The sequence below is a fragment of the Pteronotus mesoamericanus genome, unplaced genomic scaffold, assembly GCF_021234165.1.
Source record: "Pteronotus mesoamericanus isolate MK-2021 breed Mesoamerican mustached bat unplaced genomic scaffold, CSHL_Meso_final contig_657, whole genome shotgun sequence".
Lineage (NCBI taxonomy): Eukaryota > Metazoa > Chordata > Mammalia > Chiroptera > Mormoopidae > Pteronotus > Pteronotus mesoamericanus.
The window spans coordinates 14,954,523-14,981,440 of NW_026555229.1; the positions used below are offsets into that span (position 1 = coordinate 14,954,523).

Sequence of the window (26,918 nt, forward strand, 5' to 3'; positions counted from 1 at the left end):
AAGGAGAAAGGGAGAGGGCTGAAAAGGTCTCAGAATCTAGAAGACACAGGTTCTAATCCCCGTTCTGAGAACAGGCCAACCTGTTTTCAGCTGCTTGAGGCTCTGCGATGGGGTAGATACTATGTTATGCACAGGAAGTTAAAGATGGTGATGCAGTGCTGCCTCTGAGAGGCTCCCCGCCTAGTGGTGGAGCCAGTGGACATCAATGCCCTTGGCACATGCAGTCACTGGTCCAAGTGCACCTTTGCTGGGACGTGGGATAAGCACTTGGCCCAATATCTCCTGTGTGTTCCTAAGCAATTTACTTTCCCTTTCTGAGCCCCCAATTCCTCACCTCGAGGATGCATGCCTACGCTACATGCTCCCCTGTGCCCTTCTCACTTTAAAAGCTATGAAGACATTCCTTTCTTTCCATGGCAGGTCTTGTGTACCTGCCAAACAAACAAACCAACCCCTGCTGTCCTCTTCTGTTGGCTGAGGTTGGCGCGATCAGAGAGCTGGGAGGCAGCAGTGCGGGCTCTGCCGCAGGCCTCAAAATAAAAAAGGAGCAGCCTTTAATCAGTGGCTAAGATAATGCTAGTATGTGACCTCTCGGTGGCCCGTCCAGAGTGTCCCAGTCAGAAAGTGGCTACTGAATTGTAAAGCGAAAGTGAGCCTAGGCAGCCTGAGATTTGGGAAGTCTGCAATGGCTTTGAAAAAAGGGTTGTTATGTGGGAACTACTGATCTATATAACAAATATACCTAATATGGCAAGTCTGGAGTTTCCACAGCCCCATGGGGATGGCAAGAAAAGTAGCTTTTGTAATCCTCTTTCCCATCATTCATAAATTGCTCCTATTGGAAAAGCAAACTCAAATCCATTAGCAACACAGATCAGGACCAGCTTGTTCTAGTGGGGTGGGGGGGTAAAAATGAAGACCCCTGACCTTTATTAAATGCCAACATCTGGGTTTGTTACTCTGAGGGTTCCTGGAAGCACCAAAAAAAAGAGAGGCAACATTATTAGAAGCACCTTTATGGGCACCAAATCATTGCATTCAATTACCACTTACTTCCTGAAAGACCAAAGCTAAAGCAAGCGATTGGTGAAGATACACAGGAGCCGAACGGGTAGGGCAGAACCTTGTTCTCTTTGTCCTAAGATGCAGCCTTAGCACTGCCAGGTGTCGCGTGCCCACTCCTCATCACCCATTAGTATCATAAACCCGAACGGAGTTTCCTGCAACAAGGATCAATCTGAGTTCAGCTTGTTCACCTCAGTATTTCCCTGCAAGAGCTTTAAGTGAAAGTACATAAAGATAAGTCTTTGAAATGGCTCAAGACAACCCTAAAAGGGCAGATGCCCGTGTCTACGGAGAAAGTTATTCTGCACTAAGAAGAATGTGGCCAAATAAAACCAACCTTAGTAAGAGCCAAATTAAAAGCTGGTTACTCACATTATAAAGTCATGTGGTGAAGGTCCCTAAGACACATTATTAAGAGGAAAAAATTAAGCCTCCGGTTAAAAATGATCATAGAACAATCCCATTTTAATCCTTCTGTCTCTCCATCCATCCATCCCCCCATCTATCTGTATCTCCTATCTGGACAGACACACATAGTAACAATCTTGCCCAGGGAGAAGGAGGAATAGAGGCTGACAGGTTGGGGCGCGGGGCTCTCACTCCTCACTCTTTATTCTCCTGTAACATTTCACTTTCTTAAAATAAGGTGTATTTATATATTACTTGGATAATTAAAATCAAGCATTGCCGCGTTCTTTGGCCTTTCCTGGAGAGAAACTAATCATTTAAGCTGTAACCCAATTCTGAAAGATTTCGCTACGCTTCAGGACCACGCCCAGCGCAGAAATACTGTGCACCTGTGCGGAGCACTCGCCCTCTCCCCTTACAGACAGGCTCCTTCAGCGGTGATCTGCCACCTTGGACTGCTACCACACCCTTTAAGATGACGTTGGGAGGAGCGATTAGGGATAAAGCCGAAATGCCAGGTTATTAAAGCAGCACACCTGAACACTTGAAAGCACCCCGCTTGCCCTCTCAGCCGGTCCTCACTAGGCTCCAGTGCGTCCCAAACCTGGTAGCAGGACCGACCCTTTCATTACACATCTTAATTAACCCATTGATGTCCGTGGCGATGAGTGAGGAGGAGACTAACGCTAGGATGAAGGCAAATAGGCAAGTCTCAGCCACCACCACCAATTCAAAATGCAATGACAATTCAAACAGGCAGAAAACCGGCAGCTCAGCTGTGCAAACACTCCAGAAATAGGATGTGTTTTCAGACGCCGTGGCTAAATTAAATGTTCTTAATGAAGTCTCGGTCCATGGAAAGCGAGGCTTCACAATACGGAGATTCTCACACCAAGAACATGTCTGCCTGGCGTTCCATTGATCATCGCCCATTAGGTAGCCGAGCCCTGCAGCACCAACTTCTGCAACCATGCACAGTGATCGATATTTATAATTACCTTTCTCCTTCACCATGGCAACCGGGTCCTTTGGCGAGCAGCACCGAGGAACGAGGAATGAAGTCTAAGAGTGGGAGTGCGCCTGGGCAGGCAGATCCGCGGCTGCAGCGGCTGCGAGGAAAAGCCCCGGCATCCACTCGCCAAGTCCGGGACTTCTTTCTAAAATCCCGCCCCCAGCTCGGAGGGCCGAGCTCCGGTGCCCGCCCCAGCTATCGCCACCGAGCGGTGGCCGCGCCCCGCTCGGGGACTCTGCCCTTGGGCCGAAACCACTCGCTACAGCTGCCGCTGTAACAAATGCAAAATTCCACTGCCCTAATCTCTGGTCACTGACACCACCTTGCATTCCTCGCGCGAGGCCCCGGGAAAACGAGCGACGAAATGCTCCCGAGCCCCGGCCCCTCCCGGGGTCTGATAAATGATTGCCAGAAGAGCGGGGCCAAAAACAGCCGGCGACTGTTCCGATCAGTAAAACTAGTCAATTGTTAGCTTATTAGTTTCCTATTACTGCTGCTTTCATTCTTTCTACAGCTTCTTTCAGACAAACTGAATAAATAAAATGAGCCTTGGACGAAACGTGATGCTACTGGCTCCTTCAAGTTCATTTTCTTCAACTTCTAAGGTCCTGGAGGCTCAGTTATAATGAAAAATAAATAATGGCATTCGATTGGCCCGGCTGCTCCCCGCGGTGGTTTACCTGAATGGAGGCGGGGTTGGGGGTGGGGTGGGGACCGAGACAATGAGCTCGAGCCTGGGAAGAGGATCTTTTCAGGATTCAATTCCTTACGCAGGATCAAATTCGGGATCACAGTAAAACTCTGACTTATCCAGTTAGGTAGGATTCTGACTTCCACCTTCTCTCTGCTTCATTTGAATTTCTAGACAAACCCCCTTCGATGTGTGTATGTGAGGGAGGAACGCTAGCGACAAAGTGAGGGGCGGTCACACCCGCACCCCTCACCAGCCTGAGCCTGACCCCAGCAGCAGGGGCTCCGAAGAAAGCTTTTGAGTTTTGACCCACAGGGTCACACGTCGCTCTCCTGGGAGCAGAGGACTTCTAGCTTCAGGAAGCCGGCGCCCACCTCATTCCACCACGTGCCTCCGCAGAGCAGATCCCACATCGTTTGTTTAATCCCCACCACACATCATATACACCCACCATGTGGCAACAATGTGATGCGCAAGAGACAAAAAGACAGACGCAGCACCACTCCAGAAGAGCGGCAGATGGCCAACACATCCTTCCCAACCAGAACGCGCAGCCAGTATTAGACTCTATTTACTGCAAATATTGTAACGTGTTGGGTCTAAGAGAGCCAGGGTAGCAGAAACGAGTGAAGTCAATCCACCTACCTCATCTTTGACTTGGAGGTTGCTTATAGCTGAAATTACATTGGTGGGGCTGGGCCAGGCCTTGACTGGGGTTTCCTGATGGGTAACAGTAGCAGTTCTCAAGCAGCTGTGACATTCCTACATCTGTGACTCAGGGCTTTTCTAATAATAGCTTGGGCGTCTCAGCTTGTCAGTAAGGACTAAGTCCATGCAACCCCTGGGTCGTCTTGTCTATGACACATACTTCAGCCACACCACTCCCCGCCCCTCCTGCAGCCCTGTAGGGCCCCGTTTCCTCCTCAGTCAGCAGCCAGCTGGGGTAGAAGCTCTGAAGAGCCTTTATGCAGTTTCTCTGCCCTCCATTCATAAATATGAGCCAAGCCTGAGGGCAACGCGACCTCCAGTCCAGAGGGCTGGGCAGGGTCGGGGGTATGGAGGGGGCGAGCCCTTCCATTCCCGAAGTGTCATGGCTGAGGCAGCCCTTGTCTGCTTCTCCCAGCCCTAGTCACCCTCAGAGACTTAAGGAGATGCGGACAAGCAAAATTAACCCCAGAGCACTCGAATTACTTTGGTGCTGTGAGTCTAGCCGATGAATTTATTTGATTATATTTTTTGCTGCATACATAGATTAGCACCTCACTTAGGTACTTCCCTCCAAGGCGGTCATGCCATTCGGCTCAAAGCCAAGGGAACAGTATTCCAGCCTCCCCTCCCTCCCTCCCTTCCTCCCTCTCCCTCTGTCCCTCATGGAATGTGGCAGTAGAATGCCACTGGGTTTCAACCCCAAACCCAATCACACGTACGATTAGGTCAATTTCTCTTTTACTCAGGATTGCAATTTTGCACCCTGAGATTTAAGTTTATTAACTAAACTGGTTCCTTGTTACAGCTCTGAACCTACCTGTGTACCTGGGTGGCTAAATACCCAGAACCCCTGGTTTAAAAAGGCTCTCTGGCAGCTTTGGAGCCTAAGCAGGCAGAGTAGCAGCTGGTGCCTATTCATTTCCAGAAAAGCCTTTTCTAAAGGCAAATACTACAGAGAGGTTCAGAGAGACTTCCCCCCTCCTGTGTTTTCCATGGAAAGAATTTTCCTGTACCACAGTCAGAGTGAATGAGTCATCAGCGTTTAGTTGCTAAATAACAGTCATCTGGCTAAAGTCCCCCCAACAATCAGACACTGCTACTTTAGGATAAAAGCGTCCACTCTGCACTTTTAAGATAACCGAAGAGGGTATTACTGAAGTTATTTTTGGAATGTGGGAGAGTAAAACCAAATTGTTTTTGTCTCCTTGCCTGGGGCCAAACCGTTCAGAGCTTTCAGAAGCAAAGAGATATTTTTTACTTTACAGTGAAAGCTACGTAAGGCGTGGCAAAATAAATCAAGAAAACAACGAGAAATTTACAGTTCATAAGATGGCAGGACATTTTATTCTTATTTCTAGAGATGATTTCCAAAGAACTTAATCTCATTCCACTCAGATGAGATAAAACCATAATACAGACACCAACTCATGATTTTACTTGTTGTTTTATCTCCCAGACTGACTCATGCCTTTTCAGTCACTCACAAAATGAAGCAAAGGTTGTCCACAAGTGACCGGAGGACAGAAACCATTTTGTTAGAGAGAAAAGCTCGGTTAGCATACAGCCACTCTTGGCCAAACTCCAAGAGTACGTCATTCCACTGGAAGCCCTGCCAATGGAGAGAGAAATGTTACAACCTGAAAACAAGCAACCTGACTGAGCCCACTCCCTCACCGCTCTGGTTCTTCACCAGAGCTGGGAGCGCCTCCTGCTAGTGCACCTGCAGGGCAGGAAGCTCAGGACCCGTCTCTTGGCCAAGGACCCCAGGTTCCCAGGTATCATCCTTCCACACCTTTGGACTTGTTGGCAAAAAAGTCCTCCAGATCCTTTCTAGCAGAATTCAGCTAAAAGCCAGCTCAAGATGAGTTCCTTGTTTGCTTTCATTTTAATGTTTACATCTATCAATCTCACTGTGACTTTTATGGAGCATCCACTGGATGCCAGGTTCTGGGTTGGCAGTTAAAAAACAAGAAGAGAGCACTGCACTGGACTTGCTTACATTCTAGTGCAGGAGATGCATAAATATTCTCGAGGAAATTAGGAAGGGGCTAAGACAGAAGGAGGAAGCGAGGAAGGTGCTGTGCCCAACAGGGCCAGAAGAGGCTTCCAGCAAGAGAGGGCAAGTAAGGGCTGCCAAACAAGAAAAGGAGAATGGTCATTCCAAGTGGATGTCATGGGATGAGAAGGTATCAAGTAGTTCATTGTTCATGGGATACAGGGAGGAGGTCAGGCTAAATCCGGGGTGGTTGGTCACAGAGATCTCTGAAGGCCATGCTAAGGAGGGTGAATCTTAGCAGTGATATAGTTAGAGTCTTAAACCTGAGCTGTCAATTTCAAAGTCCACCATGATCTGTTTTCAACCATATCACCTCCTTCCTCCACTCTGAGTTGTGTTGGTGTGTGCATGTCCAGCTTTTAACAGGCCCAGAAAGTGTCTACGCTTATTAGTCGATCCAAATGTTCCCCTGGTAAAGAGAATAAAAGGACAGTCATGCACGTCTCGCACACAGCACGTTAAGTAGCACGGACCAAGTGGTATATCCTCCTGTAGCCATGGCTTCCTGCCCACAAGCAGGCTGTGAGCTCTGTGAAGGCAAGGATGCGTTCACCCTCTCCTAGACGCCTAAGAGCACAGCCTGCAGACCTCCAGGGACAGAAATGCTAGGGGGGCTTTCGGTGTAGACCCCTGGAGATGAAACCTGAGCTGCAGCCAGCTCCTTGTGACCGCAAAACACGGTCCCTAGCACACGGTCCCGCAAAACAGGGAGGAATGAGCATGACATTGACAAATATCCTGACGGTCACTGCAATCTTAATGAAAATTTACTGGAAGGGATGGTTCCAAAGTTCCCTACGTTCTGAGACAAATTCTGAAATGTCTGAGCCCTCTTGATCCTGCTAACACTCTCATTCTCAACCGAAAATTCTTAGCATTTTTTCCATATGAATCTCAAAGAATCAATGTCCAACAAAATTCTTTTCCATGAGTTCTTAAAATATAACAGAATTACTTTACATTTGTATCCAAAACTTCGCCATGGACCTTCTCAGGAGCCACTTCTGAGTAATAGGTTGTAGCTTGATAGAATGACAAAAACTTACTGGAGTATATTTAATGTTCCCTATAAATAATCCACTGAGGTTGGACACTATAGCGCATAAATCAAGCCATTTTCTTACAAGTGTACTGGAACCTATTATCAGAATTCAAAGAACCTTTGAATAGTAAAAGACAGTTTCACCAATTTTAGCCTAATTTCAGGTACATGAAAAGTACATAAGAATAGAAATAGCTCTGAATTATTTGGGCAGAGGCCATTTTTTAAAGTTTACTATTAGCTTTATCCTTTTAAAAAATTTTCTAGGTAGAAACATAGTTATTAGAATGGAAAAGTAGTCACTTTCAATCATCTAGAAATGCAGCGCCTTCCCTCACAACACACCCATCTTTCTGGCATTTAAATGTCACCGGTGCTCTCCACTGTTAAGAGAAGGATGAGCCCAACAGGCCAAGAGGATGATGTTATTCACCAGCCTTGAAGAGTCCGAGAACTAATGAAGGCTAAGCTCTCAGGAGAGAAGGTACAGACATGAAGGACGTGCATATCGACTTTTGCAAGGGATTATGGGATCTTTGGAGGAAGGGATCACAAGTGAACATCTATATCACATAATAGTAGGTGCAAAGAAGGGATGCAATATTTGATGACTACTAAGGAACTAACGTCACTAGCTTACCAGACTCAGTCAAAACAATAGATAAGTATTCATTTTTACTGTCAAATAGACTCATGTGAGAACCTGACTTAACCAAATTAAAAATAAATTCAGTCACATACATAAGTCAATGTAGTGATTGCTTGAAAGTATTAGCTATGATGCAAACCAATAAATAATTCACCTTGGAGAGAGAGGATGCTGAAGAATGAATTTAATCACAAAGTCACTTTATGAAGTCCCCTTACTACCACTTTGTCATCATTTACAGAGTATTTCTTATGTGTCAGCCACCATGCTAGTCTCTTCACATTTATCACCCCATTTAATCCTTACAACAACTGGATGAGGCAACATTACTATACACACAAAGGAAAGAGTCCAGTTTATTAGAATTTAAAGCCACAGAACCCCCATTTTGCTTTGTTGAGCCTTCCTATCTACGGAGGTTCTGAAAGAGCCTCCCCTTCCCATTTCCCAACCACACACACACACACACACGCACGCGCGCACGCACACACACTTTTGAGTGAAGGTGCCCTCAGTATGTTGACTTCTTTGGCATATGCAAAGGGCCTGGCACATTGGAAGTGTTGCACTTTGCCTTTTCTGTGTAAAACAATCTTCTTTCCAGATTCCTTATCCTCAGTATGTTGACTTCTTTGGCATATGCAAAGGGCCTGGCACATTGGAAGTGTTGCACTTTGCCTTTTCTGTGTAAAACAATCTTCTTTCCAGATTCCTTATCCTTCTTTTAATAGAACTACCAGGTGAACAGCATCATCTTGACCTGTTGGACTCATTGTTGGCTGGACAGGAGAAGACGGCACATCTAGACCTCAGTCTTTTAAGATGTGACTTAATCGTTCTCAAGGAGTACCATTCCTCTGGTCTACATAGAGAGACAATTAAAAAACCTGTGAGCGTGGGGCGATGTCAGAGCATCTCTGCAAGGCTTACAGAGTCTACATTTGCTCTCCTCATTTAGCCTTCCAACAATAATTACGCCCTGGCACTCTCCCAGAAAATAACGGGTCTCTCATTCTCTTCCGACATTTCAGCCATCATCTGAGGGACAGGCCAGAATCTGCAGGCAAAGTACACAGCCATTACTGCATTTGCTTCCACAGGAAGGTGTCATTGTCACCCAACAAATGCCGCAGCAACTTTCCCTAGTTCTTAGTACAAAGAGAAGAGGGATCATGCAACCAAAGCTCTACTCTGGTTTGTGAAAAACTAAAACTTGTATGAAAAAATAGGCATGAATTTCATGCACATGTAAGATGAAAACTAAAGTCCTAAGGTAGACTGGTTCAAGTTTACACAATTACTTAGAAATAGGTCAAAAGCCTAGTGTCTTCCCTTCCACCCAGTGGTTACTCCATTACACCGCCCTGGCCCCACAGGCAGTTTTCTCTGTGTGTGTGTTTCAGGAGTCTCACCTGTGGGTGGTAATGACGCATTCCACTTGGGAGGTTGTGTCAAGGACAAGGCTGGCCTCATGGACAGGAAGTCTGAGTCGCATGGACCCTGTGCTGAGAAGGGCCCTCCATTTGGTTTAATGCTTCACTGTTGACACATTGAAATTTGTAATAACTTTACCTTTGAACTTGTATTTTGTACATGAAGGCCAATGGGACAATAGAGCATGCATGTGAGCAGACGAGAGACATGCAGTATGTGTGTCCTGCCGTGTGTCGTCCCTGCTGCCCCTTCATGTATAGTGTTCACGGTGCCCCGTGAGCCCAGGAGCCCAGTGGACCCACGATGCATGGGAGTTCAGAGAGACTCAGAGTAAGTGTTTTACAACTATGACTGAATAAACAGGGGCAATGACAGATCAGCTGCCTTCAAAGCAGAATGTTCGCTTTGAATGCACAAAGGCGGCAATGGCGTTCTAGGAATCACAAACCACCAATGGAGTTTACGACATCTTCTCGTAGCCATGTCACTTCTTCCATTAGCCAACTCCTTCCACTGAAAATGATGACACAGAGAAAAGGAAAAGATAGGGAAACCCACGTCCCCTTTCCTTCCAGTCTTTCCTTACTCATCAGGAAGCCAAAGGTAGAGGGTTGGGAGAACGCCGTAGAGAATGAAATACATATGTACCTATGATCTATGGAATATACATTGTGTAATTTCAGTGACCCCACATATGCGTTAAATAATTTTATATTTTCTTTAAATAGGCTCTGCACAGTATAAACATGCAATAATTGTTAATAATTTAACAATCATGTTAATAATTTAAAACATTATTTAGGACAGCAACTTTATCTTTTAGCACATTTAATGGTAGTTTATTCCTGCACTTTGATTGAATAAGGTGCCCCCCATTTCTTTGCACTGGGCCCTGTAAATTGTGCACCCAGAACGGGGTGAGGATGAGAGATGTTCTATATGAAATCAAAGTGCCTAGCACCAAGGCGGAGTGCAATGAGGGGTAATAGTAACTGTTATTGAGTTTCTCACCGCTTCGTCAATTTACAACAAAATAAGATAGAAAGTGGTAAATAAATCCTAGGGAGAAAAATCCATGCCGGAGGATAGAGAGTGTTGGGGGAGGAGTGTGATTTTAAGTGAGTGGCCAAGGAAGGCCTCTTTGAGAACGTGCCAGGGGAGTAAACCTGAAGGCGGAGAGAGAATAAGCTGTGTGGATACCTGAGGGAAGAAGATCTGAGACAGCGACAAGAAGAGCAAAGATGCTGAGGTGGGAGCTCACATGGGGCGTTCAAAGCAGTGAGAAGCCAACAGGCTTGAGGCATGTGAGAGCAGGAGTGGTCAGAGAGGCGAGGGAGGCAGGACCCTGTGGATCATCCAGTGCAGAACCTCGGTGTTTACCATGAGGTGGGGAGTCCCAGGGAGAGTCGCAGGATCCGTCTGTCACTTCTGCAGAATCTTTTTGGCCTCTGTGTGGTGACTAGAGCGAAAGGAAGTAGGCAGAGATGCCGAGTGTTTAATTAGGGTATGCAGTTAAAGAGTTCAAGGGTGAGGTAATGACACAACAGAATGAGATGAAGGAAAAGGTTATAGAAATAAGAAAGGAAAGCTGAAGACAAGAGAGAGTATCAATAGTAATAACTGAAACATCTAAGAACAGAACAGACACAGGGACTATCCCTAACAAGCAACAAAGTTTGAGATAATCTCAATGAATGCAGAAGAAAGAGCCTAAAATAATGAAGAAAACCAAGGGGAGGTGGAAGGAAGACAAAATAACTTATGTCCTAGAAGTAAAGGACCCAGGAGGCAGAAGAAGTACTCAAAGGTCTAATACACAAGAATTTCCCTGAAATGAAGATAGATTTCACCTTGTAGATTTACAGCAAAATGGGATACAGAATGCCAACTCTATGTTCCATCTTAAGCTTTTGAATTTAAAAGGATACCATTCTCTATATGTCCAGACAGAAAAGACCTATCACCCATAAAAAGAAAGAAAAAAAAAACAACTCAGGCTGACTTCAGACTTCTGAACAGCAACACTGAGGCACAGAAGACAGCAAAGCAATACCTAGAAGTCTTGAGGGAATGAAAACGTGTGTCCCAAGAACCTGACACCCAGCCAAGATGTTGGTCAGACATAAAGGCGATGGCAAACCACCACAAACCCAAAGGTGCTTGGGAAATACGACGCCATGAACCCTTCCCAGGAAAACATGTTGACAACAACATCTAGCCAATTAAGAGACAAGTCAAAATAAACTCAGGAATGCAACCATTATAGTAAAAGGACAAGTAGGAAGCAGTGAATTCTACGAAAAATGAAATGGATATCCCAATTGCCGCATTATGGGGATAGAAGAGAATGGCAATGTTTGGAACAAAGAAAGTGAGGAACAGTAAGAAAACAATAATATACCAACAGAAACCAGGAGGTGCATAGGAGAGAAATACAAGAGCACTATGGTCCCTGTTTTCACAGCAGGAACAGTGATGGGCACCAGGCTGTCCACGATTCTTACTTTAAACATCTCATAGAAGGTCTCAAATCACATCACCCAACTGCTTCACCTTTGCTTAGAGATGATACTGCTTTTACATTTCAACTGCTGTTTCTTGGACTTGAGAAGGCAAAGGGTATCACAAGACAAATGTATCTTCAGGGCTTCTTTAAGAAAGGGAGATGACACACTTTTATCTTTGTACTGATTACATTTCAGATTCTTAGTGCAAGAGTCAAAATTGTTGCTAATTGCTTTATATCTAGGATTTCCATAGCACCTTTCCTCCAGAGGGGTTGCTGAATGAAAAAAAGACATTACTGTGGTACTAAGGATGGCCACAGAGGGTTTTGTTTTTTCTTTCTAGTTATTTAGCCTGCATATTCATACAAATGCCATGGGATTCCTCATGGCAAGACTTAATTATCAACAGAGAGTCTTGCCCACGTGTAATGGCACGCCTTGGGGGCACCTTGCCCCGTCCATTCTTCTTCTGGCCCCGTCTGCCTTGCTTTGACTAGGCACTGAGCCATATGACTTCTCGCCTTGGCTATGGCTGACTGAGTTGGTAGTAGACCTGGGGGACTGAAGGCAACTATACATCCAAGGGCCAAACACTTACAATTTATATTCTGTCTTGGAAAAGATGGGCTGGGCCAATTAGGTTTTCATACCTGGGACTCTAAACTAAGAGACACATAGAAAAGTCCCAGTCAGTGGTGGGGACTTATATGTATTAAAAAGATAAGTGAGGCCAGGCTAGGGGCAATCTCATAGAGAAAAGGCAGATACCAAAATTCCAAGGGCTAGTGTGTCATAGGAAGCCAACTGGAGGGGAGGACAATAGGACATTCCCCAAAACTGCACTGATGGTCCTAGAACAGCCTGGAATTCTATGCTTCCTGAGGCCCGGCTGGCCGTTTGGCATTTCCTGCGTTCCTCGGAGAGCTCCCTGTGTTCTTGAGTACTGTATGTATATTCCCCCGTCTTTGATTGTTCGTATCTCCCTGGCATTCACTTCTACACATCAAGCCCGGTAACTAGAAACATCACAATGAGTGAGTTAATGCACCTGGAAGCAGCTTTCAACCAACGGCAGATGGGGAGGTGGCGGACAAATAGCCCAGCTTCCTAGTTCCTTGGCTGGGATACCCCTGATGTATGCCCTACACTGTCTCCCAGAGACCCAGTCACTTGAGCTTGGGCTGCCCATACCGGAGACCGGTTTGATAAGTCACCCTTTATTAGCTTCATCCCCTTCTCAATGTTTCCTGGAATCAAATAAGGGGCATGGCCTTGGATGCTTGTCTCAGGGCCTGCTTCTTAGGGGAAGTTCAATACAAAAGAGAATTTCAGTTACCCATATTTTTATGCTTAAAAAGAAGGAAAAATCTGTCTCGATCCACTGATAACTTTCCAATAATCCTCTACTTTAGATTACAGAGACAGATTCTAGAGAGAACACTATGCTCGTCAGGCAGAATAAACTATATTTTCTCAACAGAATTAATAATTAATCAAATCATTTTATTGTACAAACACAGTGGAATTTGTATGCACACATACTGGGCTAAAGTGCTTCCTTTTTTAAAATACGTAACTGAGTCTACTTGGATTAACAGGTTGCAGGGGTCAGAGCTAACAACTGCCTCATAGACAAATATGCCCCCAGATGTCTTTTACGCCTGCAGTTATGCTTTATGGGAAAGGATGTGATCCATGACATTTATCAAGCTCTATAGAAATGAATCATTTTATAATAATATTCCATTGTATTTACAAATGTACATGGGTGCTCCTTATAAATTTTTAAATAGGTATACATTGCTGCAATTCAACCAAAGCTTGGGCTAGTACTACATGCCATATGCCAAGCTGGGTATATTTTTGAAAGAGGCATAGAAGGTGGTTTTATTCCCTTCCTCCCTTCTCACCATTCCCCAGAAAGATAAAAAACACTCTGCATATGTATTGGATTTGTTGGGGTTTGAGGAAATTAGAGAGAAGACAGGAAGGGAAATATTCAGAATTTGAATTCTTCTTGGTTTTGGATCTAGATTACACAGTATAGTTTTCCCTTCCTGAATAAAACACACTGAGAGTGCTAAGCATTTACCAATATGCTTTAGCGACCATTAAATTTGCACACAGAAAAAAGCAACTAAGCCACAAAAACAGCGTAAAGCCATAACATCACACAATTAAAAGCAAAGTGGGTAAAATCAGGGAAGAATATACAGAAATAAATTTCTGCTGACTCATTAATTATAGTTAACAAATTTTTACTGAGCATCTACAAAACATAAAACTTCACATCTAGGAGGCTGACAATGGAGCATAGAGCAAAGATGCCAACATTAAGCCCTCAATAAGTTTATATTCTAGTAGGGCAAACAGCGCAAGTACATAAATAACTGAAAAGAGGTAGAAGGGGCTGGAATCAGAGATACTGGAAAACTGCTATAAAGGTTTGAAGGAAGGAATGCTTGTCACTCAGCAAAAGAGATAGAGGGCAGCTTCAAGCAGAATGTTGCCCCCCCTTCTCCAAATGCAGGAAGGGTTCCAGAAAGTTAAGTTTAGCATCTTTTCATCAGGTGCTACAGATAGAAAATGAATGTTAGACCACTCCTGGTATCTAAAGAAACTAACTAAAAAATGTGTTGAAAGTGGCTGCTTGTATTCTCTGTAAACTCTTAAAATAGACCAACTAAACCATGATATATGCGAGATCAAGTTCACTTAAAGTATTACTAAACAAAATAACAGCACAGAGGATTTCCATCAATGACAATGTTGGAGCAACTGATGATGTCAAAAATTCAATTCAGCGGTTATTACTAAAGTAGTCAGTTTCCCTGCAGTAGAGCTGGTGATCAAGTGATTATGGAGTTTGACTGTGCCCTTCAGGGACAAGTCTGGGCCGGGGAAAAGATAACAGACGAACGTATCCAGCTGCCTAGTGGAATCACATGATAGCACTTCAGGGAAAAGAGTGATATGAAACAGAACTGGGATTTGTTCTACAAGGAGAGCAAAAGTTAAACACCCCAAAATATTCTAGTGATGTCAAAAATGACCTTCCAGAATGGCCCGGGTCATGAGTGACAGAAAGGGAGAAGGCTGGATCCTGGCAGTGGCCCCAGTTATTTAACTTTCCTTCCCAAGCCCATCTTTGTTCCACGGGGACCCATTTTATGTCCTGAGAATGTTCCCTCTCTACTGATCTCCGTGCAGACCTTTGTGAGCTGGATTTTTCCGGGCACTGTGGGTCAGAACATATCTGGTCCTCTGATTCATTTCAGTTACTATCTATGGCTACAGAACTTGGATGAGAAAAGATCTCCACGCAGCAACCAAACACAACTTGGGGGCTATAGTAAGGCACCTGCAGCATGAATAGAGACACCAGCTAACTAAGTCTCAGTAAGGAGACTCCTTTACATAATATGTTTGCAGACCTTTACGTTGTGGGGATATAAGACCCTTTGAAGATTAAGAGATAGGATGCAAATAGACATGAATGTACATATGGGATTTTTCATTTTAGTGAAAACTGGTTATTTCACTTTTGGGGAATAGTTTTGACTTAATTTAAAGTTGCATTAAGTGCAATTTTAATGCAGAATAATGTAGTTGCCGGGGAAGTGATTTTTAAGGTCCTCAAAAAGTTAAAAATGAAGATGCCCTAGGACCCAGCAACCCCATTCCTGGATATAGACTCAAGAGAATTGAAAATGTAAGTCCACACAGAGCCCCCCTCCCCTGCAGCACTATTCACACCACCCCCAAAGCAGAAACAGCCCAGCGTCCATCAGCTGCTTAACAGAGAAACAAAATGTGGAATACCCATCAAGTGGGATATTATTCGGCCATAAAAAGGAATGAAGTAGTAATACTCTCTACAACATCGATGAACAACATGGATGAACACCATGCTATGTGAAAGAAGCCAGACACAAAAGTCCACATGTTGTGTGATTCCAGTTAAATGAAATGTCCAGAATAGGCAAATCCATAGAGACAGAAAGTAGATCAGTGGTTGCCAGGGGCTGAGGGGTGGAATGGGGAGTGGCTGCTAACGGATACAGGGTTGCTTTCAGGGGCAATAAAAATGCTTCAGAATTACATAGTAGTGATGGGTGCACAACTTTGTGAATATGCTAAAAAAAAAACCCAAACCCACAGAATGGTACCCGTTAAAATAGTATTTTTTTATAGCATGTTTATTATATCTTAATTTCGAAACTATATGAAGTACCTTTATTTACCACATACCGTGTTACATGCTAGAGAAACAAAGATCATTAAGGCCAGTTTCCTGCTTAGCCTAACGTGTTGGTATTAATTCATGTTGTATGTGTGTGTGTATCAGCATATTGTTCCCGTTGTTTATTGAATAGGATTGTACTGTATGGCTGTAACTCAATTTCTCCATGTAGTTGTTGGAGTAGCTGTGAGTTGTTTTCAGTTACAGGATATGATAAATAAAGCTGTTACAAACATTTTTTTTTTAAAAAAGAATCTTACTACCTGGTAGGGAGAGACATGCAGACAAAAAGGTAGAACCAAGCAAAAAGGTATCTGGGTGGGCACTTGTGTAGTATTAGGAGGACCCTAAGGAGGGAAAGTCTGGAAAGGCTTACAGGAAAGTTTCAGCTGAGCCGAATCGCAAACTTAACTACCAACATTTTTTACAACCCTTCAATCTTCTCTTCTGCAGTGTTAAACAGGGAGAAAGAAGGCCAGTTCTTCAACAAACTCCACCTCTAACTCATGCGAGCGAGCTTGGAAAAGGCATTTCACTTCTCGGGGCCTCGGCGTCCCATTCCCCACTCTCTGTGGAAAGGTGTTGATCTCAAACTTGTGTTTCTATCCTTAAGAAACATCTAGAATTCTAATGCATCCCATAAGCCATGTAAAGTTCTGAAATACTTAAATTTGAAGGTCCCGTGAATTCTCATTCTGTGAAGCGCTTCTCTAGCAGGGGTGTCCAACCTTGTCGCGTCTCTGAGCCACACTGGAAGACGAGCTGTCTTGGGCCACACATTAAATACACAAACACTCACGAAAACTAATGAGCAAAATAAAGGTTTTAAGTAAGTTTACGATTTGGTGTTGGGCCGCATTCACAGCCGTCCTGGGCCGCAGGCAGCCAACAGGCTGCAGGGTGGACTCCCCTGCAAGGCATGCTGGGTGTGGAGGCTGGGGAAGGTTCGCGCCAGGGCCTTGGGAAAGCACCCCTGCTCTCCTGGCTACCTCTCTGTCTTCACAAACAGCACACAGGCTCCGCCAGCTTCCCCTGGGCAGCCTGCATCCCGTAGCCCAGGGCTGTCCCCGACTTGTGGTCAAAGCACTAAGTTTACAGGAGCCTTAGATCATAAGCACTGGGTCCTACCCCCGAATCTGTAGGACCAAATGGTGCCAAGTCAGGGGTTCTGTGCCGGTAAGCCGCTCTTACTAATAATCAAATATTTTAAAGCCAAGATAAAAACAATGCCAAACAATCAACTAAGTCAGCCTTACCCTCTGACGTTAAATAAGATTAGTTTTAAGTAGAGCTAATTAAAACTAATGGGGTATTTCAGCATATATACTCCAGGAAGTAAGTAAATTAGATGGCAACATTTCCTATGAAAATAGTTACTTGTCCACATTCTGGGCCTAAATAAATAAATAAATAAAAACAAAGAAACAAAACAAAACAAGGCTGGACCCGGCAGACTCAGGCAGTGGAACTAGATGAAGAACGTCTTACTCCTGCTTTTTTCCTCTCTGTGCTCATATCATTGAGCTATTTTCCTTTTGCTCATATTTTGGGTAAATCTTATCTGTTTTCCAGCTCAGCTCCTGCTTTCTCTTGCCCTCGCTATACCAGGTCCAAGGTACGTTTTCTTCCTTTGAAAACTAACATGTATCTGCCCTGGCTGGTGTGGTTCAGTGGATTGAGTGCTGGCTTGTGAGCCGAAATGTCGCCAGTTTGATTCCCAGTCAGGGTGCACATCTGCGCTGTGGGCCAGGTCCCCAGCTGGGTGTGTGTGAGAGGCAACAGATCAGTGTAACTCTTGCACTTTGATGTATCTCTTAGATGCTGGTGTTTCTCTCCCTCTCTTTCTCCCTCCCTTCCCCTCTCTCTAAAAATAAATAAAATCTTTTTTAAAAAGAAAAGAAAACTAATGTGTATTTGTTACTTAACCATTTATTTAGCTTCTCACATATTTGGGGTAGGGAGAAGCAGCAGAAAACAGGGGACTATTTATCGAGAACCTAATAAACACTAGTTTATTTTCTTCTTTTACATCTATACTTTCTTTTTGTCCTCATACAATGTAGGCAGTATTATCTCCATTTTACATGTGATAAAACTGAAGCTCAGAGCTGTTAAGTAATGTGTTCAGGTGACACATCTCGAGAGTGGTACTGAACTTTGAACTTGGCAGGATAGTCTGACTTTACACTACTGAATTCTCAGCCACTATACCAAACTGCTTCTCCAAGCCTCAGCTACTTGAAGACTGGGCGACAATTTTATGTCCATTGTATTCTAACAGAGTGATTTGGTTTCTGCAAACATCCATTCATTCATGAACTCACACACCCTCAGCCTATTTCTGTACCAGGCACTATAATGGAAGAAGAACACAAGTGTGGCTCCCTCTGGACCCTCAGGGAAGAACTCACAGTGAGCTGGGGGCGGTGCTTAGCAACAGGCAACTCTACCAGCACTACGTGAAGGATGCTGCGAAGCACGGAGCAAGGTGGGCCACGGCGTGGGGCCAGTCTGGCCAAAAGAGGGAATGCTCAAGCTGAATCCTGTTTGAGGAACCGGGAAGGGTACGCTGGGCAGCAGCACAGCATGTATAGGGAGGGTCCAAGGTCACAGGCTCCTTCAAGCATCTGTGACCAAGAAGTCTTGTGTCGGTTAATGGACATCACACAAAGTCAGGGCCTGATCATCAAGGGCTTAAAACTATGTTTCTGGGAAATGTGATCAAACTAATGGGATAGGAAGCTTTGGGGTTATTGATTACTGTAAATCAAAGAAAAAAATGCAAACTCTCTAATGCTTTACTGCACGGCTGAAATCTCAAACCTCTCTCCTCTGTCCTCCCTGGATTTAGAAGAAACTGTCCAGCACCTGTCATTTCCATCCTCACTAGGATAAGAGTCAAAGTGATACCACTGTATTGAGGGGACCGCATTCCAGCGGCACACTGGATGTGGCGATGCGGCCTGGCGCGCTGGAGGGACAGGGGACACAGGAGCGCGTTTCCCCGCAAGCCCCAGAGTCCTGTGACTCCTGTGTGTCAGAGTAGCCATGAGTCTAAGCCACCGGTCAAGAGAACCAGACGCTCCTCCTTGCCACATCTCCCAGGATGCATGTTCTTCATGGCCAGGTCACACATGTTGCCCTGAGTGTGAGGTTTACAAAGTATTAAAAACATTCTCCCAGCACAGCTGCTCAATATCACCAGGAAGATGTGATAAGACAGTTCCATGGAGCCTTGAGGAGCATACTCTTCAAACTGTGGACAGCCAAAGTCCGTTTTGGAGCTGGGCCACAATGTCCAAGACCTTCCTGGCCCTTTGATACACATGTCTGATCTATGGGGTTGGCATTCATGAACGTGAATGGGATTAAAATGTGAAAAGCTGTATAATTATAGTGTTATATGTTAGGAACATATAACAAAACAGGTTGATAGCACTTCAAACAACAACGTAACCCTGGCCACGTGGCTCAGCATCATCCCAATACACCAGGGTTGCAGGTTCAATTCCCAGTCAGGGCACATACAAGAATCAACCAATGAATGTATAAGTGGAACAACAAAACAATCTTTTTCTCTCTCTCTTTCTCTCTCTACTTATTCCCCTCTCTCTCTCTAAAATCAATAAATAAAAATTTTAAAAAGAAAAAGCTATGTATAAACCTCATGAAATTCTCTCAGTTACATGGTAAACCTGAGTATTTGGGTCTTGGGAGACCATTGCAAGTGAAGACAATCCCTAGGGGTGTTCTGAACAGCAGGTGCTTGAGGCAGAGAAAAATCACCTTTCTATCTTCAGGAATATAAACTGCTTCTCCTGGGAGGGCACTGCCAAGTCTACTGGGATCCCTGGTCTCCAGCGCAGAACATTCTGCTTTGGGATTTGAACTTAGCTAACAACATAATCACTGAACCTTTCCAGATATCCTTAGAGCTTTTGATAACAGTGCCAGTTTCTTCTTGTTTGTTTGTCAAGAAGGAAATTGCCCTAAATATGCTCCTTCATTTGTACTAGACCCAAAAGCTAAGACAGACAGAAAGAAACACAGGTTCAAAAACTTACTCTAAGTTGGGTGAGGAGAAAATGCTGTACAGAGATTTATATTTATGAACTAGGGGGAAAAAAACGTTTGCTCATTTTCCTGGCACAAACATTTTATTTTATAAGTAAATTTTAAATGTGAGTAGCTAAAGTGCTTAATTATCACTACTATTTACAAATTACAAGTGTGCCAGTGCTCAGCAGGTCTCTTGGATGACCCGTCCTTAGGTGAGGCCATTCAGCATCACGGTAAGACCATGAGCTTGGGTGTCAGGCCAACCTGGGTCCAAACCCAGCTCTTCTACTCACTACCTGTGCAACTTTTGGCAGGTTTCTTAACTGCATATGCCTCTGTTTCCTCATTTGTAAAAGGAGGATTAAAAGCAAGTAGTACTTGCTTTGTTGTTAGGAATAATAAATAGAGAAAATTAGAAAGCGTTTGGCACAATGTTTGAGGCATAGCAGGCCCTCAGTGACTGATGACTGTTCTGGAGCGGTACCACACCCACAACCAGAGAGCGTTACATCCTTGTGCTGAAGCTATTTTTTATGTTCACTGATACGTTTGCTTCGTCTCATGTCCCAGCTTCTTGCCAATTCCTTTTTTTGCTCTTAAATGGGGAAAACCACTCCTTCCTTATCAAGTCCCCAGGGCTGTTTTGAGCATAACAAAGGAGGGACACACTGAAGGGACACTTGGAAAAGCATGGAGTACTGTACAATTCAAACAGGAGTTGAGCCACAGACAACAACAGGAAGCTGCGAAATCTTGAAGTCTTTCTGGCAGGTGCAGGAGGCCTTTGCCAAATAACCCTGAGTGTCCTGCCAGGAGCTGCTCCTGAGTACTTGGGAATTTTGCTAGCACAGGAACACGCATGCCTGAAGGAGGGTGCAATTCCTCCAAGCACCTGTCCTAAACAGGATGCTCCAAGCACACAGAGTGCCTTCCTGGGAATCCCACTTCCTGTGCTGTGTTTATAGTCCTGGGCCCAGCAGCACAAAAACTGGACCTCTACTGTGTCACAGCAGTGGGAGGCAAACAATAGAAATCATTGTTTTTTAAAAAGAATAAATTACTTTCTTGTTTTTCTTTTGAGAGAGAGAGAAAGAAGGAGAGAGAGAGAGAGAGATCTTTATTTGTTGTTCTACTTATTTATACATTCATTGGTTGATTCTTGTATGTGCCCAGACCGGGGATCAAACTCACAACCTTGGTGCATAGAGTTGACGCTCTACCCAATCAAGCTATTCAGCCAGGGCTATTGTTCTTGGAGCTAAACTTTAGGGGATGCATGTGTGTGCTGCCATAGCAAACACTTTTGATATTGCTTTGCATGTTGTTATTTAATCCTCATAATCAATACTTCCCTTAGCCCTCGGCAAGCAGTGTCCCTGACCCACACCACGCCTTCTTCAAAAATATCTAAGTCCCGTTCTTAGGGCCAGCTGGGGCCAGCAGTACCATCTAGGCAGGGCACTCCAGCCCCCTTTTTAGAGCTCTGTCTCATGATCCTCTACATCTCTCCTGTGCTGTGCAGCAGGTGGAGCAGACGCCCTGAGCGGCTCTAAGGCTCCTGTCAGTGGGGCTCTCTCAGGGCCCTGGAGCCAGTTCAAGTCTAAGAGGGAAATCTGGTGAACATTCACTCTTTCCCATGATTGGACAAGATTGGGATATTGACACGCTGATTTGGAGCAACTCCAATTGTAAAACTATGGCCTCAGGACCCATTTACCCTAGGGAAAGACATGCTCATAGCAATCATATGAGGTATGCGTTCATTTGCATACCTTACAGATGGGGAAACTGTGACCTGGAGATAGTAACTTCCCAAAATAACACATTTATTAAATAGAAGAGCTGGGACTTAAATTCTGGAATGGCCAACCCCAAAGCCACACACTGAACGAATCCCCCCAGTTCCCTTATCTGCCTCCACTAAGACATGGATATCTCAGTGATGGTTACCCTCTCCTTTACCCAGGGCTCTCTTTGAAACTGTTCATTCTGTGTTCTCTTGTGATTGAAACTACTGACAAGCCATTGTCCAGCACACTCTCATTCACACACTGTTTACCTGGACTCCCCCTGACTTCCTGCCTTCTCCTACTGGCAGACTTTATCTCTTTCACGGTCATCAACAGCTCATTCCAAAGAGTTTGATTTGAATCTCTTTCAATAGAAGCATTCAGTAGAAGCACCAAACTGATTCACAATGGCTCCAAGAGAAATCAAATGTTCAGTTTTTATCCCTAATTGTACAATAACCTTTTTCTCCTCAATAAAGGAATTTTATGTGTCTGCCCGCATACAAAATGGATAGTGGAGAGAAGTGCCCTCAAGCGCAAAAGGCATGGCCAGCTGGTTCTGAATAAGGTTCTTCTAGGGTAGCTCATGTGGGGTCCAGGAGAAGACGCCGCGTTCCCCATCCCCACTCCGTACTCCCCTGAGAAGGATGAAGTAAAGATTGTTGAAGAGTGAGAGACCCAAGGGACTGTGAACACCAGCATCTGTCAGACGGGTACCCTGTCCTGCCTTAGCACTGGTCTGCCAGCCAGCCCCTCCCTGTTCTTGTCGAAGTTCAGTATAGCCATATATTAAATACTATTTCATACCCACTAGGAAGACTGGAATAAAAAAGTCAGATAATAACAGGTGTTCGCAGGTTGTGGAGAAATTGGAACCTTTATACGCTCTTGATGGGGATGTAAAATGGTGCAGCCACTTTGGAAGACAGTCTGGGACTTCCTCAGAAGGATAAACATTATAGTTACCACATAACCCCGAAATTCTACTCCTACGTATATACCCAAGAGAACTGAAAACATATGTCCACACACAAAAAACTGCACATGAATGTTCACAGCAGCATTAGTCACAGCAGCCAAAAGGTAGCAACAGACCATCAACTGATGAATGGATAAACAAAATGTGGTCTATTCATACAATGGAATATTATTTAACTGTAACAAGGAATGAAATAGTGATATATGCTACAATATAAATGAGCCCAGAAAAAAGGCTAAGGGAAAGAAGCCAGACACAAAAGACAATCTATTATATGATTTCCTTCATACGATATGTCCAGAAAAGGGAAATCTTTAAAGACCAAAAATACATTAGTGGTTCCTTAAGGCTGAGGGTGCGGATGGAGAGGTTGGAGTGGGGGTGGGGTAATAGCTGAAGGGCACGGGGTATCTTTTTGAGACAATAAACATATTCTAAAATTTGCTGTGGTGATAGTTGTGCATATCAGTGACTACATAGAAACCGCTGAGTAATAGACTTCAAATAGGTGAACCGTAAGGTATAGGAATCATTTCTCAATAAAGCTGTTAAAAATTAATTGCACGAAAACAAAACAAAACAAAGAACCCCAGTGTAGGTTCATGCCCTGACCTCGCCTGACCTTATGCCAACCCTGTCCTCCTTTCCAGTTGTCTCAGGTGGCATACATCCTGCTCACTGGCTCATCTTCACATGTTTGTAGGAACCATATGTGATACCCTTCTGCCTTCTGTATTCATGCTGGCACTGATTTTGACAAGAAGTGAGCAGCTGGGTAGGTGTCGTTGTCATTAACAAAGGCACAATTCCAACGTCAGAGTCCGAAAACTGCGAGGTGCAATTGCCCTGTCCTGAGACTGGGCTCTCCCCACTTCTTTCCCAGGCAGATGGATGAGTGACCACATGCCAATGAGCTCCGCTGAAGGAGCCTCAACAAGTTCTTTCAATATTATAAGCACTTTCCTTTTTTTTTCCTTTGAAATATTTCATAAGATGAGCCTTACGTAGGCAGTGATACAATTTAGACCTCGACTTTACTAAGGTCATTCTTTACTCATGTCATTCTGCTGCCCTGAATATTTCTTTTCTATTCATCCTTTATCACACAAAAGAACAGCATCTATCAATAGAGATCTTTCTTTTCTATCACACTTCCAATTTTGACAATCATTAGTATCAAGTTTAGAAAGAGGCACATTTGTTGCTAAGATAATAAAACCATAGACAAAAATACCCTCAGGATTTAGCTCCATAGCTAAATTCCCCTGGCCTTTGCCCCACTAGTTATATATGAAGAATAGTGTTTCCCCTGAAGAATACATTTTGGAAGAATAATTCTCAGCGGTATTTTATTATTAAGCCAATGAAAACAGAGAGTCCAGAGCAGGCTCTTGCACTTACCCAGAGGATCGACGCTGTTAGCCAGGGTCTCGGGTATGCAGCCGACGTCACGGTACAGATACAACAGGTGGGTGACAGTGGCACGTCCGTGCATGGGGCGGGGGCTCACAGGGACGCCCACGTCCTCGACAACCAGCCTCCTTCTGTAGGAGCCCCTGGTGCTGGTTGTCCCGGAGGAGGTGACTTTGCTTTTCTCAGAGCTGCACAATTTCCCCAGACACTTTAAACCAAGCAAGGAAGGCATCTTGGCATGGGTTACAGGGAAATGAGGCATGGACACCAGGGTGCCAAGCAGCTGCGATTCCCCACAACTCTCCAGACTCCTTATTGTTTTTTTCTCACTGCCCAGCAAAGAAGATTAAGGAAGATGTATTTAAGTGATTACCCTCAAGAGCTTAGGGCTCCCTATACGCAGATGATCAGGTATAAAAACAGCCCCTACTGGGAACCCAAGGCTATGCCAGGCTGAGACGTGAATGCATATCCAAATGTCAGATTGAAATGCAGAGCAAGAGAAAGGACACAGCTGCAGTATCTAAAAGAATTCGCCCACAAATATTCCTAGCAGGTTCAATATCTACCAGTAAGAGCACTGTGAGTAGGACTAGACGGTATATAATCTAACATGCAAATCAGAAAATAATCAGGAGAGTAAGTCCAAGTTCTCACATGTTGAGGCTCCTTTTCAGATGTCACAGAGACAAGACCTCACTCAAAGTTCTTCAACTTTAACTAGCAACAAATCCAGCTGCCAGCCACAGTAATCAGTCCTTTCCATTTTCTAGAAGGAAACCTCTCCCTCTCATGCCATGAATGTCTTTCTGCCTCATTCCATTAATCTAATGATAATGATATTTATGTTGTTTCCTGGTTTCCTGCTACCGCAGACTCTAGCAGAATCACAGGATGGAGAGAGAATTGCCGTATAGGTAGCTGTGTGTTTTCACAAAGTCACAAGCTAGCAGGGTACTGATAGACAAAGGCCATCCCCGGTAATGAGAATTTACCCTCTGACATCTGCTCAGTAAGGTCAAGTACAGTATGCGACAATCTATAGCTACACAGTAGTCCCAAGTCGGAGAGAATAAACCCATACTCTCATTCCTGTCATTGGGCTATTGTGTTCTAATAAATTTTCTATTCATTAAAACCCTTACATATTTTAAACTGAATAGAATTATAGAGCTCGAAAGGCTTCCTAAGATAACCTAGCCTAATGGTTCCCAAATATTGCTGCACATAAGAATCTTCTGTGGAGTTTTTGGAAGAATACAAAATCGAGGGGCTAGTTCAGACCTCCAAATGAGGTTCTTCAGGGGTGGGACCCAGGAACTCATATTTCTCAAAGTTCCCCAGACCAGGACCAACCATCAGGAAGCACAGATCTACTCCAGCCCTTTAACTTTAAGGTGAAGAAAGTAAGCGTCAGAGAAGCTAAGTGACTTTCCTATGGCCACACAGCAAGCCCATGGTGGAGCCAGGTCTCCTGACTCCTATGTTCCTATGACTGTTCCTCCCACAATCATCAGGTCCTTCTACAAGAGCTGTAAGCAGATGAAGCAGAGAAAGGACAGCCTAGTTCAATTGTTGCTAGCTCCTAATCTTTAATGCAGCATTCTACAACAGAGGTCAAGAACCAGAGAGTTCAAATTTGCTAGAATGATTCTAGCTCAATGGGAAGCCCAGTAGGAGTGGAGGCAACACGCTCTGTCCCAGAGGCGTCATACTTGGGTGCGGCTGGAGAGAGTAGAATTATGGGAGGTGCCCCATTATTCACCCCATTCATGCGTTGAATTTTCTGTTCTCAAATTTTAGGAATTAAGCCCTGTACTAACATTGTCCCCAGAAATAACCCTTCAAATGTCATCCTCTGGAAATAGTTTACAAAGCAGGTAAAACACTCTACAGGTGTCCTATTTCTTGGGTGTTTACTTCAGAGAGCCTTAGGATATACAGTGGAAGGTATTTTATTGACACTTCCCAAAGTATGGTTTCTGAATCAATTTGTTTAAAACACAGATGCCTGAGGCCCATCCCAAACCCACCAGGTTCTTCTAGAATGTTTTTGTAATAAACATTGTAGTGTGGGAACCTCTGCCCTATACCATTAATTCCTTCCTCCTGTGCTTAGCTTCCTACAGCTCTGCTCTTTGCAAAGTGAGACCATGAGCAATACTACCTGCTTATGTGTTCACCTGGCTTGTTTGTGAAACACATATGTGTGTTTTTATGGAAAAGCTGGATGCAGACACTTTAAGCACAGCCTCCATACATGCAAAGTACAAAGGCAGAACTTAGACAAGTAAGATGAACATTTTCTTCAAATCCAGCATCTTCTGAACAAGACAAAGTGTAACTTTTCCATGACTACACCATTCTGGCTTTTTGGCCCCTGCCCTTGTCCAGCACTACCCACTAAAATGAATTTGATAGCACCAACTCTACACCTCAACAGTTCAACACTTAGCCGTTTTATCGGCGGAACATATTGAGGCCACCCCTACATTATTGGACAAGTTTATAGGTCCATATAGCTAAGAAGTAATTGTGTAAATTTAAATTTATCTTCAATAAAAGAATTATAGGTAAGTTTAGTATAGTTTATGATTTTTAGGTCAGAATAGAGCACACTAAACATGGACCATAAAGAAGGCTGAGAGTACATTTGCTTTTAAAGACAATCTGATGACAGGTAAATGTGAGGGCTGACTCCTTTCTCAGGCAGTGGAGAGGGTTAAGGGTTCGGGTGCTGGGTGCTTGGGGGTTAGAGCCAGCAGTGACAGTGGGTGCCCGTGAACTGAGTTCCACTTTCCAGGGCGCCTGTAGTTCTTAAACTTTTCTCTTCCACACTGTCCAGTGTAACCATTCCACAGA

General features: G+C 44.2%; 1 protein-coding gene across 11 annotated transcripts in view; it reads right to left on the minus strand.

Annotated features, from left to right (window-relative positions):
* Positions 1–26,918, minus strand: part of ABLIM1 (actin binding LIM protein 1) — a 260,716-nt gene that overhangs the window by 149,784 nt on the left and 84,014 nt on the right. For 9 of the 11 annotated variants that reach the window (XM_054581575.1, XM_054581574.1, XM_054581573.1 and 6 more), the window contains exon 1: positions 24,045–24,292. The exons of 1 other annotated variant lie outside the window; for it this stretch is intronic. In XM_054581575.1, coding sequence (XP_054437550.1) covers positions 24,045–24,288 — 244 coding nt within the window. In that variant the 5' untranslated portion in view covers positions 24,289–24,292. Of the gene's footprint in view, positions 1–2,471; positions 2,646–24,044; positions 24,293–26,918 lie in introns of those variants that run through there. One more of the 11 variants, XM_054581570.1, reaches the window with a different exon arrangement.